The sequence below is a fragment of the Lissotriton helveticus genome, chromosome 3_1 (genome assembly GCF_964261635.1).
Source record: "Lissotriton helveticus chromosome 3_1, aLisHel1.1, whole genome shotgun sequence".
Lineage (NCBI taxonomy): Eukaryota > Metazoa > Chordata > Amphibia > Caudata > Salamandridae > Lissotriton > Lissotriton helveticus.
The window spans coordinates 1,168,501,572-1,168,520,477 of NC_136061.1; the positions used below are offsets into that span (position 1 = coordinate 1,168,501,572).

The window sequence follows — 18,906 nt, forward strand, 5'->3', positions numbered from 1 at the left end:
AGGCATTGTGATAGGAAGTGATGCAAGTGCCCTCCCTGGCGCTTGGGTTTCTGCTACGCCAGATATCAGTTAGCCCTTGTTCAAGTATGATGTTGTTTAGCTGCAGTGTTGCCTTTAGATGTGAATTGCCAGGGAATTCTACCCTGTCCCAGCCATTGTCAAGAACTGCATTTAAAGCACCGCCCCAAATAACTGTGTCTTCTCCCTTAGCCATTATCTTGGTCCATATGGTAAGAAAAATTGGGGATCATCTACGTTTGGACTATAAATGGCCACCATAGAGACATGCGTAGTCATGAGGGAGCCCGTGCGAATGACATAGCGCCTGTCTGGGTCTATTTGTGCGTGTGTAGTCGACCAACCGAGACCCCATCGTATCAGTATCAAGACACACTTGGCGTAGTTGGAGTATGAAGCCGAGTGTACCTCCCCTCAATATCTATCCTTCAGTTTAGGGTCAGTCGCGTGTTTTAAATGGGTCTCTTGGAGGAAATACACTTCAATGTGGTGCCTGCGTAAATATGTATGTATCATCCTTGCCTTTCTAACATTCCATGTAAGGAATTTGGTCTCAGTCATTGTTCAACAGGGAAAATTGAATGAAGTGTCACATGTTTGGGGTGGGTATACTGTGAAGTGTCAATGACGGAGCTAGGTGATGTCTGTGTAACTACCAGAATTTTGCATGGAGGTAAAGTTACCCTGGTGACAATAAAACCTAAAGTGCGACCCAACCTGAGCAAGTGCAATGCTGCTACCGATCGTGTGTCTGCAAGTGCTTTGAACTCCCTATCCCACCCTCCTCCCACAACAACAGGTCGTCATTGGTAAACCCCCAACCCTTGAACTACCCCGATAACAAAATAAAAACATGGGTACATGGGAGATCTCCCTGTGGGGGCCTAGGATGCCGGCTTTTAACCTGCTTTAGGACAGGGTGGACAAGCTTTGGCATGTGAAGCAAAATCCGCCTAGTAAGAGGTTAAGGATCAAATTTAACCGTGAACCAAGTAATACTTATCGCATTGACTAGTGGAAGGATTAATGCAGTATTATAATAAGCATAGCTATAGTCACAGCTCTTGAAACAGGATAACAGTACAATCAATCTAATGCTATACATGACTGGTGCGTGACAGAAAGTGGAGGAGCTGCCATCTCGGGAACGCCTGTTACATTGACTAGTTGTAGGATAAATGCAGTAATATAATAAGCATAGCCATAATTACAGCTGTTAAAGAAAAATAACAGTACAATCAACAAGGTGTTGTATAAGTCTGGTGTGTAACAAAAAGTAAAAGAACTTCTCTTTCAGTCATTATCACTTAGGCTCAGTTCAGGGACGGATTGCTGCGAAGCACGAGGAGGCGACTTCCGCGGGCATATATAATGCTTAGTGTATTTTAAAGCTGACTTAGTGTCAGTAAAAAAGTGAGATTGACAGTCATGGGTAATCTTTAACTTAGCCAGTTACAACATAGCATACAGAATTGAGGCACTCTGGAAAATGTGTTTCGCTGGTGTAAATTTTCTACGCGCGGCTTGAATAGCAGGAGTGTAGTCCGGAAAGAATGACAGTAGGTTTCCCTGATGGGTTATGGGGCTTTATGCCCTTGCCTCACGAAGGACTGCATCCTTGTCCCCATAGTTTAAGAGACGTGCAATGATCGGGCGTGGTGGTGCTCCTTGCAGAGGCCGGGGGCCCAGTGATCTGTGAGCATGCTTCACAATCATGACCTGCGGAAGTACTGGGCAAAACAGCTAACGCAACAGATTCTCAATGAAGGGTTCCATTTTTGCGATTGCCGTAGACTCTGGAAGGCCTAGAATATTTAAGTTGTTGCGCCTAGAATGCGCTTCTATATCTTCATTCTTAGCTTTAATAACAGCAAGAACTTTGTCCATGCTTTATATTTGCGTTCTAAATTCCGCCTGAGAGTCCTGAGTATCTGACAACATATTCTCAAGAACATCCAAGCTTGTTTCATGATCGTCTACCCACACGGACTTTGCTGACACCGCCAAGAGTCATCACTAAGTAGTGGGGACTAACCTTTGCCGCCACTAGCGCCGCAGTCGCCGGCGCAGCCGCTCTGGGACTTCAATACCCAGCAGCCCCAGTGGCGCGGCGTAACTGACGCCGGAAGACAGCGCAAGGAGGCGCTCTTAAGCAGCACAGCCCTCGGTGGAGCTGGGGAGATCACGGACTTTGCCGACACCACCAAGAGTCATCACTAAGTAGTGGGGACTAACCTTTGCCGTCACTAGCGCCGCAGTCGCCACCGCAGCCGCTCTGGGACTTCAATACCCAGCAGCCCCAGCGGCGCGGCGTAACTGACGCCGGAAGACAGCGCCAGGAGGCGCTCTTAAGCAGCACAGCCCTCCGCGTCGCGGGACGAGCCGGGCCAAGGGCGGGCCCGTTTTAGCCCGTTCTAGCACGATCAAGGATGGGCCGGACCACCCCCCTAACATCTTCATCTAAGGTCAGTGAGTGGTAAAATTATTTATCTAATATTCTCTGACATTAATTGAGCACCACTCTATATTTGGAAGTAGGCTTCTGTGCCATTGGATTACAATTGTATTGTAAAACCATGACTACTCCCCCATCCACTGGTGGGAATGGGAGGAAATCCACTGGAGGATCATTAATGGGCACTTTGGATAATTTCCTTGTTAGAGTGTCCACAGCACTAGCCCGGGACATTGAATTAACAGAAAAAAGATTATCCCTTGACATCGCTTTCGACAAGAGATCCTCAATGGGAAGTTTGGCGAAAGCCCGGTCACCGGTCCCCCAGCAGGCTAATATTCATGAGTCAGTATTTTCATTAGAAGATGTAGAGAGAAGCCAAATAGTACAACCTGTTGGCCCTTTGATATGCAATCTAGATTGTCCGATCGCTTCATTGAATGCAAGACCCATGGGAAATTGTAGCCCTACTACAGCGGCCATGCCCTCGCCTAATATTAAGACTCAGTCAGCTAGTAATGCTGAAATGGGCAAATCCCAGGAAAATGTAAGCGTGCCAGCAAAAAGGAAGCGTACAGGGGTACAAGTGCAAGCAAAGGGGAAGAAAGCAAAAACTATGAAAGTCGCCGTATCCGACGGGAGCACGACCCTACTCCCCGCTGAAACCTCTATCAGAACACAACCAGTGAATGAAGGAGTTAGCTGCCCACCAAGCAATGGGGATGAAGTAGTGTCTGAGATGGATTCGACTTTTTGGGCAAAACTGGAATGCACCATTAAGAGAGTATGTTGCCCAATTTATGATAGATTGGACTCAATTGACACGAGACTTGTGTGCCTTGAACTATCACTTGCCTCATTACAGGGGAGAGTTGGAAATCGAGCCATGGGGCAAGAAAGTAAGCAGAAAAGTGGTGCAGGGGAAAGTGTTGTAGAAGTTGCTCCCAATATACTTCCCAAAGGGGGTGATAATGTTATTTTGACTGAATTCCTAGCGCCCTGTCCTGCACCATCTCCTAATAGCTTGAGAGTGGCAGAACAAGTTTCACAAAAGGATAGGACACATCAAGTAGATTCTAATGGACCAATATCCCAAAATCAAGTTATGCCTAAAACTCCCTCTGCCCCAACCAAAGTAAGCCTGCCAATTTTAGAACACCCCCAGAATCCTCCCCCTATGTGGTGGTTCTGGCGGGGGTCCCTCCATTGAATCACGGCAGAAGGGAAACCTACTTGGAGCTTAAAAATAAGTGTATTCTTTAGCTAAATAGTAATCGCCCGCTGCCAACTTGTGTATCTGCAGAAATTCTTTTTGCAAGAAGAGTAGGCTGGGTGGGGAAAAAGCTAAAGTCTGTGAGGGGGGATTGCATAATTATTAATTTAAGGGACAGGAGGGCTGTAGACTACATCTGCAATTAGCCCAGAAAGGATCTATTTTCCACAATTGAAGCTTTACCCTTATCCCACTTCTATGTACCATCTGAATTTTTGTGTAGAGAAAATCACCCAAATGGGCGACTAATGGTTTACATCAGGGAATATATTGTTATCCAATAGGTTTGATGCTCTATCAGGGCTGGAAGAATGCGACTGACAGCAAACGTGTGATTATGGTTGGAGGGCAAGTGTAGGGGCCTCCAATGAACATGATGTATCTAAGAGTGCAAAACATTCTAACGTAAGTTTGAAGGGGGATGTTATGCGCTCTATGCCTCCTGAAATTATATTAAATGAAAGGAGTGTTACTTCGAATGAGCAGGACGGGGAGGAGCCACCCACCCATCCACCAAGAAGGGAAAACTCCCAACCATTTCCTGTCCCGAATGGATTAACCCAGATAGAATTTGTCTATACAGGGGCTGAGAATACTGATAGTGTTTTTATAGAACCATGTTTGTTATCACTGATGTCATGGAATTTGGCGGGTATGGGCCCAAAATTAGTCCACCCAGATTGGGCAGATTTTGTTGACAGTTTTGATGTCTGTCTCTTTCAAGAGACTTGGGCAATTGAGCCAGTATTCAGATTGGGTTATCTTAATTAATATGTTCCCGCTGTAAAGGTGCATAGAGGACTACCAGCTGGAGGACTTGTGATTTGGGTTAAGCAAATTCTAAATTGCAATATCCAGCTACTTCCTGTTTCAAACTGCGATATCTTAGCTATAAGTCTTACCTCTTCCTCTATCCCAAATATTGTTATGTTCAATGTCTATGCTAGGGGTTTACCTAGAAGGAAAAAGTCAGAAGTAATAACTGCCTTAGAAGTCCTACTTGAGGCCCTGCCCAGTAATACGCTGCCCCTAATAGCGGGGGACCTCAATACGACTTTTGAGCCATTGGGGCAAGATGACCTGAGTTTAACAGAAGGGGAAGACTCTAGGTGGGGAATTCCCCAACTTGAGCTGAAACCCATAAAAAGATGGACTGAGGCAGCAATACAATTGAAAGGGCTATGTATGGGGAATCAGCTCATGGGGAATGGTCGAACATCGAAAGATAAGATGGGTGCCAGAACATATGATAATAGTAGAAGGTGTAGCCGTATAGATTATTTACTTGTCCACTTACATCTTTGGCATTCTCTTGTGGACATGGAGGTTAAGATTCGCTTAGAGAGCGACCATAACCCCCTGACTGCATTGTTCAGGCTCGGACTAGATGGAGCGGGAGTAGATAGTGGGGGTGTAGTGGACCCAGAAATCGCCTTGACAAATGATGAACGGCACCTTAAGTGGTGTAACGTCATTAAGGATTCCGATGCCCTGACTGCTATTAAGAACGAGGTGGACATGGCATTGGAAACTTTGGGGACGGGTGTGACTAGTGGGACAATGAACCCCGACTTTGTTTGTCCACTCCAATCTATTTGCTAATCTTAAAAGGTATTTTTGTAAGCCTAGTACAGTTAAGAAAAAACTAAAGAACAAACCCGAGACATGGTATAATGATGCATGTAGGCAAGCACGTGCCAAGCTGGGTCTAGCATTAAAAACTAGGGACCCTGGGGACATAAAAGCGGCACGAAGTTGCTATAGAAAAACAAAGACTAGAGCTGAAAAGGAATGGGAGGAGTGTAAATGGCGGGAACTAAAGGAGACATGCACACTTTTAAATGGGGTAGGGGTGGATGTCCGGACTGCCCACAGAATAATGTTGCACAAAAATCATGGGTTAACTATTTTGGGCCGCAATATGTTTGTAGTGATAGCGATAAAAAGTGGATATACCCCCTTTTATTTATTCTAGGGAGACCGTTTTTAGTTTAGGGGATGTCGATAGGGCGCTCGATTCGGTAACTGAGGGGCGTGCACCGGGCATGGACTGTGTTACCGCCGACGTGTTTTTAAATGATAGGCAACGTTGGCGACAATACATTGCTTACCTAGCAAATGCAATAGCACAAGGGATGGCGGTCCCTGAGCCCTGGAAGGGAGCAGAAATTGTACCTGTGTACAAAAAAGGAGACAAATCTTTGGCAGGTAATTATAGACCTATTAGCCTTATAGATTCTATTCAGAAAATTATGGGTCGTCTTGTTTTGGGGAAAATACAGACCTGGATGGAGGACAATAGTATCTTTAGCCAATTTCAGGCAGGTTTTCGCCCCAAAACAAGTACGATTGATCAAGTTTTTCGGTTCATTATCCTCTATTGGAGGACAGTGGTCCTGGGAAAAGGGACACTGTATGCAGTGTTTGTGGATCTGAGGGCAGCCTTCGATCTAGTGCCACGTCGCAAATTATGGCAAGTTGTGGAGGGGTTAGGAATGGCCCCGCAGCTGCTGCCCTGAGGGTAACTTTGCCCGGGTCCGGTGGGGGATGAGGGGAGAGGTTACGGAAACCTTCCAAGTTGAGCGGGGAGTGCGTCAAGGGTGCGTTATGGCGCCTACCCTGAAGAACTGCTGCATTATGCTCAGGGTCTAAAAGATATTATTGACAAGGACTACTCCCAAAAAATAACCTGGTTGAAGGAAATTAAATCCCTGGTAGTGAGAATGGGAATGAAAGAATTGTGGGATGATCCATCAAAAGCAGTATTCCCCTCCCAAAAAATATTGAAGGCCAGATATTGGGAAATGATTAATTCAACAATATGTATAAAGGGTCTCTCTTCTCATCTCACAGGTCGATTCTTGGAATTTAAACCTCGACCAATGTTGGAATTATACTGGGATGCCATAGAGAACCCAGTTGATTGTAAGCTTTATTTTCAATTCAGGGTGGGTACCCTCCCGACAAAGCTGTTTACAGCTAGAAGGGCAGGAATAACTAATGATGATAAATGTCCGAGGTGCAGGGAAGAGCAAGACTCTGAAAGTCATATCTTGTTCTTCTGCCCACTATATGTAGCACCCTGACAAAAGTGGGTGAAACCTATTTGCCAAATGTTTGGAATCCGCCGACACGAAGAGGCGTTGAGAATTCTATCCACAGATTCTAGTCCACCAATTGCTGTAGCTCTAGCAAAGTTCTTGAAATGGGTGTGGGCTATTCGCCAGAAGCAGTAACTATTGAAACTAATGGTGCTCTATCCTGATCCCCTTGGGTTAACAAAACTGAATATGAGGACACTTCTATAATGAATTATGGACCGTTAAGTAGTTATCGTGATTTTAAAAATATAAAATTGTGATATTATGGTTTTATGCAAATATTATATTCGACGATAGTTATGTGGTAGTTTAATTACGTTTAAAAAAAATTATATTTGAACTTTGAAATGTAATGAAATTTTATTTATATATTTTATTCTGTAAATATTGGATGTTTATGAAACGCTTTTATGACTTAACTGTCGTATAAAGTTTGAGAAACGGAGGTAAGTACATCTTATTTGTTGTCTATTGTTTTAAGGCTGGAATGCACATCCAGCAGGATGGAGCACATGTCTTCCTCTGATTGTTCAGACATTTCCTTGGGACCATAGGCATTTTCCAGCTCAGTGCTTGCCTCCATTGTGCGTGTTTGACGTTTGCTCTCAAAGGAAATCTTTGGCTGCTTGGGGTCTGTCATACTTATGATAACAGGCATTGCTGCGTAAGCGTAAGTCAATTCAGCTACGCACTCAAACTCGGCCGTTGGAGTTGGCGCGATCCATGGTCAGCTGCAGCACAGGTGCTGTCATGGTTCAGGTACGCCTGTTGAACAGGTTGTTGTAGGTGCTGCGTTAGTGTGACCCACTTTGTGGCTTTTAGGATGAAAGGCACGTCGCTGTGTAGAAGGGGGGGTAGCGGGAGGCAGGACTCCAATTACAATAGGGCAGGCATGGGAATTAGCTCTTAGAAGGAAGAGACCTGTTGGGCCCCCACCACAGCTGGAACCACCACCCGCAATCCAACACAGGATTAATGAACAAGAAGGCAGAGGCTACCCAAGGCCTGACTCAACAAAGGCAGCAGGCCGCAAAGTTAATCCAGCAGAGCCACCGGATCTCGTCGGGTTATTAGAAGCGGAGCGAGCCGCAGCTGTCCGTGACTCAACTGACAGGAAGTGACGGCTCTCAATGTGCAGGTTATATGAAGTGCTGTAACAGAGTGCCACAACTCATGTGCTTAGGGGGCCTGGATAGGCCAAAAATTGGAGTGGGGAGCAGGTCATCTGCGAAATTGAGGCAGGAAGGGGGGCTCTGCGTTGGCCACTGGGCTGGATGTGGAGAACCTATGGGCCCCAGCTCAGCCGGTTCCCCCACCTCGCACTTAGGAGCGGGAGGAGCAGACACGATGGCGTAGGCCCACCTTGGCTCCCCCTGGTTCCCGTACAGCCGCCTCAGCAAAATTAGCCCCAATGTGAGAGCGCGTCCAGGGCCCAGCTCTTGCAGGCGGCGAGCAGGCCCGACATGCCCAGCCCGGCTCCAGTTGGCGCGAGACGCCAAACAGGACCTAGGCTTACACTGCGCTGCTCAGACCCGCTCCAAGGCAAACCCCGGCTCCCACTCACCGCATTTATGCATAGCTCAGCACTGCTCCCGATTCCTCATCCGGCGTCGCCAGTCTTTTCCTCCGGTCTGGGTCGGATGGTAGCTTATCAGAGGAGGAATAGGACATGGCAGTAGTGGAGGATTGCATCAGGCATGAAGTAGGAAACCCTAGGAACGCTATGTTGAGGAGAGACACGTAGATCACCTAGAATGAGAGTATGCCCGCTATTGTTGAAGGGTCCGGTGGGGATTATATAAGTGCCATGGGCTTAGATGGATAAAGAGGGGTTGAAAACAAAGTTACCGTCATTGCTGAATGGGGCAGGAAAATAGATTACATGCTTTGAGAAAAACACCACAGGTATTAACCTAGCGATTGGAGACATTAAGAGTCTGCTACGCAGCCTAATTGGAGAGCAGAATAACATGGTATTCACCCAAGCTCGCATTCCAGAAATCATGCTTGATATTTGATCTAAGTTTGAGATAAAGTATGAGTCTGAACCCATTCTGAACAATGATAACATTTTATTGTTACATTGGAATATTCACAACCTCGGCCATCTCCTTTTGAATATTGATTGTAAAGATTTTTAGCAACCAGAATAATTTTATACTTTGGTCTTTCAATGATTTCTTTTTTAAATTAGCTACTAAGCAAAGGTTACAGTGTCAACTCTTATGGGACCTCTCTTTCATCTTCTCTGCAAAGAGGAATTGCAAATATCTGCAACTTGAAATGAACTGCAGTTAGGACCTGTTTGGAAAGGTTGTGTTCTGATAAATGGGAACAATAATGCAATATTTGTGCACTAGTTAAAATGTTAAAGGCCCGATGTACTAGAACTTGAAGAGAAATGCACCTGTGTTAACTAAATTTTAAAGGGCTATTTGACTCTTACATTAGTTCTAAAGGAAACAGAATTCTTGCTGAATGATATTCAAGAGGCTCCTTGAATTTCCTCTCCAAGGTATCCTTAGCATTGGAAAAATATGAGTTCCTAAATATGTTAACTGTTGGCTGAATACTATCACATTACCCTCATTAGAAGATTTTCTAATTATCAGCCAACTTTTCGCATGTTCATGATGGATATGTTCAGAGCGGTATTTATTGTAGTTTTACGTCACCTGAAATGTTTATTTATTATGATTTTAACCCGATCCTGAGACATGAAAGCTAGCCTATACCTCTTCAGGCCGGTTTTTCGGGGGATTTTTACATTAAGACTGAGTTGGAAAATGTATTTTATAGTCCGATTTGATTACCCACAACATTTGTGCACAAGGTATACTTAACGTGTCATACAAAAGGATTCAGCTACTTTAGAATAGTTTTTACCTTTGTTATTTTCTGTGGATAACCCATTGTTCTGCTACAAAGCTTCAACTGAAAGTTGGCGCAATTGTTTTCAGCGTAAAATCTGTTGGGCTATTTTTGGGACTAATCCTATTGACTAATGCTATGTTACCTGGTAATGCAGACTAGTTCAATTTTAAATGTCATCAAGCCAAATTAGAATGGTAGAGGTTTCAAAGATGTTGGAGAGTAAATTAAACTCAAAGAAATGATGCTACAGCAGACGTCAATAGAAAACAATATAAAATTATATGTGTTGAAAGAGCAGTGCAGGCCTATAATCTGTGCTGAGGCGGGAGATGTGAAGAGTTCACTAGAAAATAGATTGCATAACCTGCAAGGTCTTAGTTAAAGGAAACCCTTGTTTGTAGGGTTGAAGGAATTTATGGTTTTAGCACACAGGCATGTATTCTGTTTTCCTAGTAAATTTAAAGCATGATTGAAGAATGGGAGCAGGAGATTGAATTAGCCACGGGTACACAGAATCTGATAAGAGGTCTTGGGAGCTGAGCAATAAAACACGCATACAAATATACATGCACTTACGAGAAGTAAATTTGTGGTTTGTCAAGCATAATTAGAACTACAATGAAGAATGTGCCGAGAACAGTCATAAGGTTAGAAACACACAGGTGACAAGATGTTTTCTGTCACCAATATGTAACTGCTAAGTAACTTATCATGTGACTTTTTGTAATAAGCATTGTTCATTTTGCTATAAAAGTGGCTGGCTGTGAAGTAGCAAATTTAGACCAGCTGTTTACCTGTGTGGAGATTGCTAGCTACTCTCCCTGCCGCGACATTAAAAAGCTTTGTTTGGCTTGCCAGAAGGAGTCTTATCTTTTTGCTTTATTTTAAGTTACCCCGCAACAATGTAATGTTACATGGTAATATGCCAATACATGATTATCTAGAATTCAAGGTTGGTGATAGTTTGCTTTCATAATGAAATGTTCATAAAAATTGAAACTTGAAAAAGGTTTTTGCTAACCTATTGCGTTAAATAGCACAATAATGAAGAATCTGTGCAAAATCATTATTGACAACAGTAAATAAATTAGGGGCTAGATTCTTAAAGAAAATCACAACATATGTGTCCTTGCATTAGTTCACAGTGTTGGACTTTCAGAATTTCACAGTGCTTTATAGAAGAAGGCCTAAAACCGTACTCCTACTAAACCTTTGTATACTTTTAGGTGGCATAGTGAGCAACTAAATGATGGATTAAACCCAGATCTGTGACTGGGGTGAGTGGTTGAAAGTATCAGCACTCCATCATCCTTTTGTGTTTGCTGTTCACCCGAAGTGGCCAAGAGTATGCCCAGACGAGGGTCCCTTGCTCACTTTACCACTGGCTTCAAGCTAGTCTGGCTGATGAAGGGTGAAACCCTGAAACCCTGAAACTGGTCCCAGGATGCTTGTTTATGGTCCAGGGATGACCTGGCCTGGCAGTTCGGGCTGGACTGTTCCCATGAGGAACAGGGTCACGACTGATTTGTATATGGCTGGGTCCAAACTGGGGTGGCATGGTGAGCAAACGAACAATGGTTTAAACCCAGATCTGTGATTGGGGGTGAGTAGTTGAAAAGGTTCAGCACATTCTTTTATGCATTCTTCTTTGTGCATCCTCAACCTTAGTAATACAAGTACTGCATGGATGGCATGTTTACCTTGAGGCTATATGACAATAAAAGTAGGCAGATCTGTATGCATCTCCCCAACTACCGGTAAAGAACCAGCTTTACACAAAATCCATATGAACTATACTGATCGTAGTGACGACTGACCTACTAGGCAACTAGGCAAACATGACCAAGAGCCTGTTCAAAGAAAGACCATCTTGGCAAGCTCCCTTTCACATAATTTGTGGAATAGTAGAAACCAGAGTACAAATGGAAAGGCATTAACAATGTGGCTAATCTGTGCCAGCACAAATTGCTGTTTATTTGAACGTCTTTTAAGATTGACATGAATCTTTGTTTTGCTGAATCCCACAGGCTCGCTACATTAGAATTGACGGAAGTGTGCCTTCAGCAGAAAGAATACACCTTGTGCATCAGTTTCAGAATGATCCGGATACACGTGTGGCAATTCTGAGCATTCAGGCTGCGGGCCAGGTAACACATACCGGGTGCTGACTAACTGTATAGGCGATTTTGAGAAATAATCGTGACATAGAAATTTAAATTGATTCTATTGAGTCTTTTGATTGTGTGGGTAGTCACAAAGATATTTTTACTAAACTAAATGTATATCTTCTGAAAATGAGAGAAAACGCTTGGCTGACATCCTGCTTTCCATTTGTGCATCGGTTAAAAAACGAGATTGTGTCGTTCTGGCTGCGTGTGACAGTGGAGGTCGGACTGATTGTTCTGAGGTGTCTGGTGGCTCATTGGTGTGGTGGTTTCATGCTCATACAGGATTTGGGCAGCCAAGTGTTTCTTGTATCTGAAACTGAGGTGGCTTTACTTGTACCAGTCTGGCTGAAAATGGGTTCTATGGAATTGGCAACATTGTAACGCCAGAGTATGTGCATTCCAACATAGAGGTTGTTAGAATTGGGGGTCTCTAGTTGGCACAGGTAGGTACTTGTTACAAATAGGGAACCTCTCCTCTAGTCAGGATAAGGGGATTACACTCCTAAAATAACCCCTGCTCACCCCCTTGGTAGCTTGGCACGAGCAGCAAGGCTTTATTTCAGAGGCGTTGTAAGTTAAGCATTTGTGACCACATACAGTAACCCAGTGACAACACTACAAATGGACACCACACAAGGTTTTATATAAAAAATAAGGATATTTTATATAGAGTTACCACAAGACCCATAAACGACAAAAATAATCCACAGTACTATTAGATTTCAAGAGTTTTTGTAAAAAGGCTTAAATCAAGGTTCTGTGCGCGTCGTTAGCCTGGTCTGGCTACAGCGTTGTTGAAAATAACACAGAGTCTAGCAAATCCAGCGGACCGCGTCGGAACGGGCCCACTCAAATGTCTACAGACTCAGTCACAGTACCTTTTACTTGGGGCGGCCGGCACGGATGTGCGAGCCGGTTCCGGTGATCGCCGCGGTGCAGAAAGGAAGCGTTGCAGGACACGTTGTCCCTCGATGCGGTGCAGGCAGCGGCCCGTTGACCGAGTCGGGGGATCCAAGGCTTGCGTTGCAGGGCAAGGCGGTGCTTCGATGCGGTGCTTGCAGCTTGCAGTGCGGCGAATGAGCCGGAGTTCGGGAGCTGGCGTCAATAAGTTCGGACAGCGGTGCGAGTCGGGCGGTACGTCGCAAAGCGTGCGAGGCGGTGCCCAACTCCGGTGCGGTCACAGGACTCGAAGTCAGCAGCAGTGACCCCGTTGGTCTGACCAGTTCGATTCGGTGTAGCGAGGCGTTGCACGTCGCGGTGTCTACCAGTCGTGGTGCAGGCTACGGCTCGGTGACGCTGTCAGGACGGAGTTGGTGAGCACAGAGCTTGCGTTTTTTGAGGCGGACATTGCTTGATGCGATGCCTACAGGACACCGGGCCGATCGTGAGAGTCGGTCACAGCTCCCTGCCTCTGTAGCCACTTGTTTCCAGCAGCAATTCACAAAGGCTGGTAAAGTCCACTGGTCCTGGGACTTCGGTCAGGGGGCAAGCTCTCTTCCAAGCCCTTGGAGATCTTTGCACAAGTTGAAAGAAAAGTCCACAAAGTTCTTTCTCCTCCCTTTGGCAGTCAGGCAACCACTGCAGGCCAATGCCCCAAGCAGCACTTCAGCTTGGGAATAATCTCTCCTTAGTTTCTTCAGGTTCCTTCTCCTCAGCAGAGGTTTCGTCTTGTAAGTCCAGAAGTGATCTAATTTCTTGGGATCAGGGTCCCAATATTAATAACCCAAAATCCTTTTTTCTCTGAGGGGAGAGGGGCCTGTGCCCAGTCCAAACCAGTTCTGAAGCACTCTGTTTACCAGACCTCTCCTTTCACAGCGCAGGGTAGGCACATCAGACGCTCCACAGGAGGTGAAGCCAGCATTGTGGAAGGCAAGTACAGTCCTGGAGCACTTTGTTGACAGTCTTCCTTCTCTTCTTTCAGTGTGCAGGGCAGGGACCTCTGACGCACCGCAGGGGGTGGAGCCAGCATTGTAGTGGGAAGGCCCAGCCCTATTCAGGTCCCAGGTGCAACTCCTCCCTCCCACCTAGATGCAGATCTCGCTATTCACCACCGGGCTGCCCCAGCCTGTCTCCTGGAATCCCCCAGCCCTGTCACTCACAAACCCAGGCAAAGGAATACACAACCTAGCAGAGGTAGGCCTAAATGGTTAGGCAAGCAATTAACTACTTTCTAAAAGTGGTATTTGCAAACACAGAATATTAAAATAAACTTCTCTAAAAGATGTATTTTATTATTCTGAGTCCAGGCATACTGAACTTGAATCTCTACCATGTTCCTTGAGTCTGCTAGGATTATAAACATGTAATAATCCAGCAGCCCATTTTGGCCTATTGAGAACAGGTAGCCTTGCAAGAGTGAAAAACGAAAATGGCTGTAATTCACTATTAGGACATGCCACACACATCAGGGCTTGCCCTACCTTATACTTACAATGCACCCTGCCCTTGGGCCTATCATAGGGGTGAATAATATGAAGTCAAGGGAAGGTTTAGGGACTGGCAAGTGGGTGCACTTGCCCAGTCAGCATGACAGTACCAGACTTGCACGCAGGCTCTGCAATGGCAGACCTTGACACATTTTACAAGGCAGCTTCTGTGCGTGGCACAACCAGTGCTGCAAACCCACTAGCGGCATTTGGATTGACACGCCCTGGGCACACTCAGTGTACTGTACTAGGGTCTAACAAGTAAACCAAATATCCAATCAGGGAACCCCTAATCAATACATCAATTTATAGTAGGAAGCACTCGCACTGTGGCACTGGACAGCAGTGGCACAGTGCCCAAAGCATCTAACACCAGCAAAACCACATGAGGCAACAGTAAAAATGGAAGGGAGACCCACGCCAATGGTGCCAGGTCTAACAGGGGTCAATTGTACGTTCTTCCTGACAAGGTGTTAACAACTGTGTGATAATGGAAAAGAACTCTCTTCTGCATTCTTCTGTAACCTGCATCCCCTCCTTCGACCTGGCCTCAAACTAGCTTCATAGAACTTTCTACATCCAACTTTACGAGCCTATTGGTTTTCTCATTGCCCACATATGACAGACAGGCAAGGCAAGAACAGCTTGAGGAGGCAGCGAGGGAGGTGAAAAGGTCTTTACTTGCATGAGATCGGTCCGAAGTAGATGAAAGGTGTGTGACACAGAGAAGAGGAAGTGCTGTTCAGCAGAATAGGTTCTCAGTTGTGATGCCTTGGCGATGATAACAGTGGAGGTTTGTAGCCACTAATCATTACAGAACACTCCATAGAAGGCAGCTAGACCTGCAGTGGATGATAGCAACAGATTATCATTTTCGCAAGTAAACATGTGAGTCAGTGTGCCATCCAATGTGCCCTTAATAGGCATCAGTAGTACACTCAGGCTCACAACTCGTGCCGTAAGGGATTTGGTGTCCTCTTGTTTTGCTGGACGGGAAGGGGACCACTACTTAACAGTAGAAGGGGGTGGTTCTCCGGGGGGTGTCAGAGTGAGGGAGTTGTTTTTCGGGTTTTCTGATTTGCTGTTTAAATTTGGGAAAGAGGGAGGAAAGCTAAATCATCCAAGAATGAGAAATTATCTAATAACATAGCACCTTTATTTATCTAATTAACAAATTGATCCCTTGCACAGGAGCCTAGTCCCCCACCATAACTTGTCAGCAATTTAATGACTCACCAGGGCGTCCTTAATTCTTTTGCCATATCTTTACTTTATTGTAGATATGGGTATCTGCACAATTGTAAATTTCACATCAATCAAAAACCATTATATATACAAAAACACATAATCACAACCAATAAGTTGCTCAAACTCTTTTGTAGTACCCATCCATTTAAACCTGGTTGCACACCGAAGCATGTATCTCAGTAATCCGGGGGGAGGGAATCCTTTTTACACACTGCCTAAATAGAGAGATGCTACCACTCTATTCCATCACTTGTATAGTGTGTAACAAATATTCAAAAAATCATATTTCAGTTAGATGGACTCCTCTCCTTTATAGGTCAACGCGTTTCAGCCCACTGAGTCGGGCCTCCTCAGGACAAGTGTAACACAATTCAACACAAATACTACCTACAAAACAATATGACAAAACTTAAAACCTATACACTTTGTACTACTCATGAACAAGATGCCTCATATTAACCATGCATAAACTCATGCACGTATGGCGAAATAAACTCAAGCATAGAGTGACCACCACATGAAAATATTATGCAGTTAAATACCAAGTTGAGGTGATAATATATCCATTAGAAACACCACGTGTAACTTTACATAGTGATACAACTCAAAACCAGCAAACCTCTCCTCTTACAATGGCCGTGCTCTGTCAGTGCTGAGCAGAAGGGAGTCAACATGCACTACCTGCCAAGTTCCCAAGTTAACAAACCTTCAAACAAACCTCCTAGAAATGGAGTTAGTAAAAGCTTCACTTATCCGTAAACATACGCCTCCGTGCATTTGTACCTGCTGGGATAAAATCAAACCTACAGTCAGCTGCCTGTCCGCTATGAACGCGTCAGCCCCTGTGCCCAATCCAAATACCCCTAATCAAGTCACTTACAAATATCCCGTCGAAGAATCTCAAGGGATAAAATATCCTTCAATCGGAACCGGAGTTCCAACCTCTGTGTCTGCAAGAACACTGGCACTTTCCGTTCTATTGGGAAAAGGGGGAAAGAAAGCCATAAACCCTATTACTTACAGATTGGGCGCTCTGGTGAGAGAATCGGGTCACCGCGCAAAGGCAGTGTGGACCCTGACCCCGTGAAGATGTAAATCCAACTTTTGTCCTGAAAGTGCAGTTATGCCTACAGAGATCCTGTCATTTGAGGACAAGATCCTGAGAGAGATCGACACCCTCAATGATAAAAAAGCACCATTTGCATTGCAGCGCGCGCAATGTAATTAGTTTTATTTATTTATGTACTTACCTCCGGTCGGCCTTATGCCAGAGTTTACTAACCAGAGGTGATGGGCGTGGCGCGCGGCTGATTTCTCAAAGTTTTTTATGAGAAGGTTAAACAAGGTATCTAGGTGAAGGTGCTCCTACAGGCGACGTAACTGTTCAAAGTGCGTCAAAGTGGTTGAAGGTTGAGTGCGCTACAGGAGTGTAGGCGCATCCCTGTGTTGGGCACACTTATATGGAGCTGTGTGTGGTGAGACAACACAGTGTGTTTCCAAACAATTGTAGTCAATAAAGTATCAAAGTTGAACGTTACAGGTAAACGTTTAATCCAAATTTGTCATGTGCAATAAACCATATTATATTCAAATGGATTTGCAGACCATCAGTTCATATCGTTTGAAACTGTACATAGCTCCGATGCATTTCGGACAATCTTTGTCCTTTCTCAAGGAGCTCTAAAACAAAAAGGATATATGACCATATCAATATCATGGAAAGTTAAAGAAACAAAAAATATTCAATACATTTCGATATAACAAAGTTAATGTAACGGTTGTTAGGCATGCATTAAATTGTGGTGCAAATGGAGTGATGAAATCAAACGGGGATGACTAAAGAGACATAGGTGAGGGAGACTGAAAGAGCGTGAGGCCAACGGCAATGGCACAGGTAAAACAGTTCAATGAGACCCAGTATCATGGGTTAAAAGCGGGAACACAATAATTCAGGAAATGCTCAAGAGGTGGTGTGAGAGCGGGTGCAAGGTGATTCAAAGGTTCACGAGCTGCAAAAAAGCAGCTCAATAAGCTAGCGGTCCCGTAATGGTGTACCGCTCGCTCGGATTTTAAAGACATGATGTGGTGCGCTCAAAGGGCGGTTGGCGGGCAAAGGTAGTCAAGCTTACCGGGGTAGTCTCATCGACGGAACCTATGATGGAGGTCTGTGAAGGTGAAACTCCGCCGAATGAATGCGGAGTTTTGAAAAAAGACTGTGGAAATGAAAAACGGACTAGGTGAAGTGTAAGTTAGTCTGGTTGCAGCGTAACGGGGGTGGCCATCTTAGAAGGGAGATTGGAAAAAAAGGGCATTAGAAAAAGGTGAGGAAAACATAGTGTCAATCGCAACAGCGAAACAGTATTACAATGCATCAATGAATGCCCAAAGGCGGCATTATAAATAGCAGCTTAGCTCAGTCCGGTCATTAAGACCAAAAGGTTTCTGTGTTTGTAGCCTGTACATCCAGGCTGTCTCTCTCTGTAGCAACATTTTGTTGTTGTCTCTGCCTTCTTTTGGTTGAACAATCTCAAGGACCAGATATTTGAGTTGAGATATGTTGTGGTTCGCTTCATTGAAGTGAAGCGCAATGTTAGATTTGGAATTCTTGGTCCTGATATTCGACTTGTGTTCGTTCAGTCTTGTTTTAATCTTCCTACTTGTCTTTCCCACATATGTTTTTCCGCATGGGCACTTGAGGAGATAGATTAGATTTGAAGAATCGCACGTGGCGTCAACATTCAACTTGATATCAAACCCTCTCATTGGGTGGCAGATCGTGTTACCTTTAATTACATTATTGCAGTTGCTGCAATGGTAACATGGTCGAGTTCCAGTGAAGGTGGTAGATCCCTTTATGGCAAGAGGTTTTGAAAGGATTTCCTTAAAGTTCATGGGCCTGGTGTAGGCGAAGATCGGAGGATCATGGAATAAATCACCGAAATCCGGTTCCGATGATAAGATGCGCCAGTGTTTTTTGATGATCTGTTTATATTGGTTGCTTGAGGTCGAATACCTTGAAACCAATACCATTCGATGGCTTTCCGTCTTAGGTTTGCTGGCTAAAGCATCTGTTCTTGAGATGTTAGATGCACGGTCCATTGCGTCTTTAAGAATGGTTTCCGGATATCCTCGTCGTTGGAATCTAGAAGCCATCTCAGTGATTTGATTCCTTCTAATGATCGGGTCAGAAACTATCCTGGTTACTCTCAGCATCTGGCTGTAAGGTAAATGTTGTTTGAGGGAATCTCGATGAAAACTGCTGTACAGTAACGCATTGTTGCGGTCTGTAGATTTCCTATACAGATCCGTCTGTATGCCTTGTGGGGTTATTTGGATGAGCACG

General features: G+C 44.7%; 1 protein-coding gene across 3 annotated transcripts in view; it reads left to right on the top strand.

Annotated features, from left to right (window-relative positions):
- Nucleotides 1-18,906, top strand: part of ZRANB3 (zinc finger RANBP2-type containing 3) — a 929,924-nt gene that overhangs the window by 612,469 nt on the left and 298,549 nt on the right. For all 3 annotated transcript variants that reach the window (XM_078681806.1, XM_078681805.1, XM_078681807.1), the window contains one exon: nucleotides 11,749-11,868. In XM_078681806.1, the coding sequence (XP_078537932.1) occupies nucleotides 11,749-11,868 (120 nt within the window). The remainder of the gene's footprint in view (nucleotides 1-11,748; nucleotides 11,869-18,906) is intronic.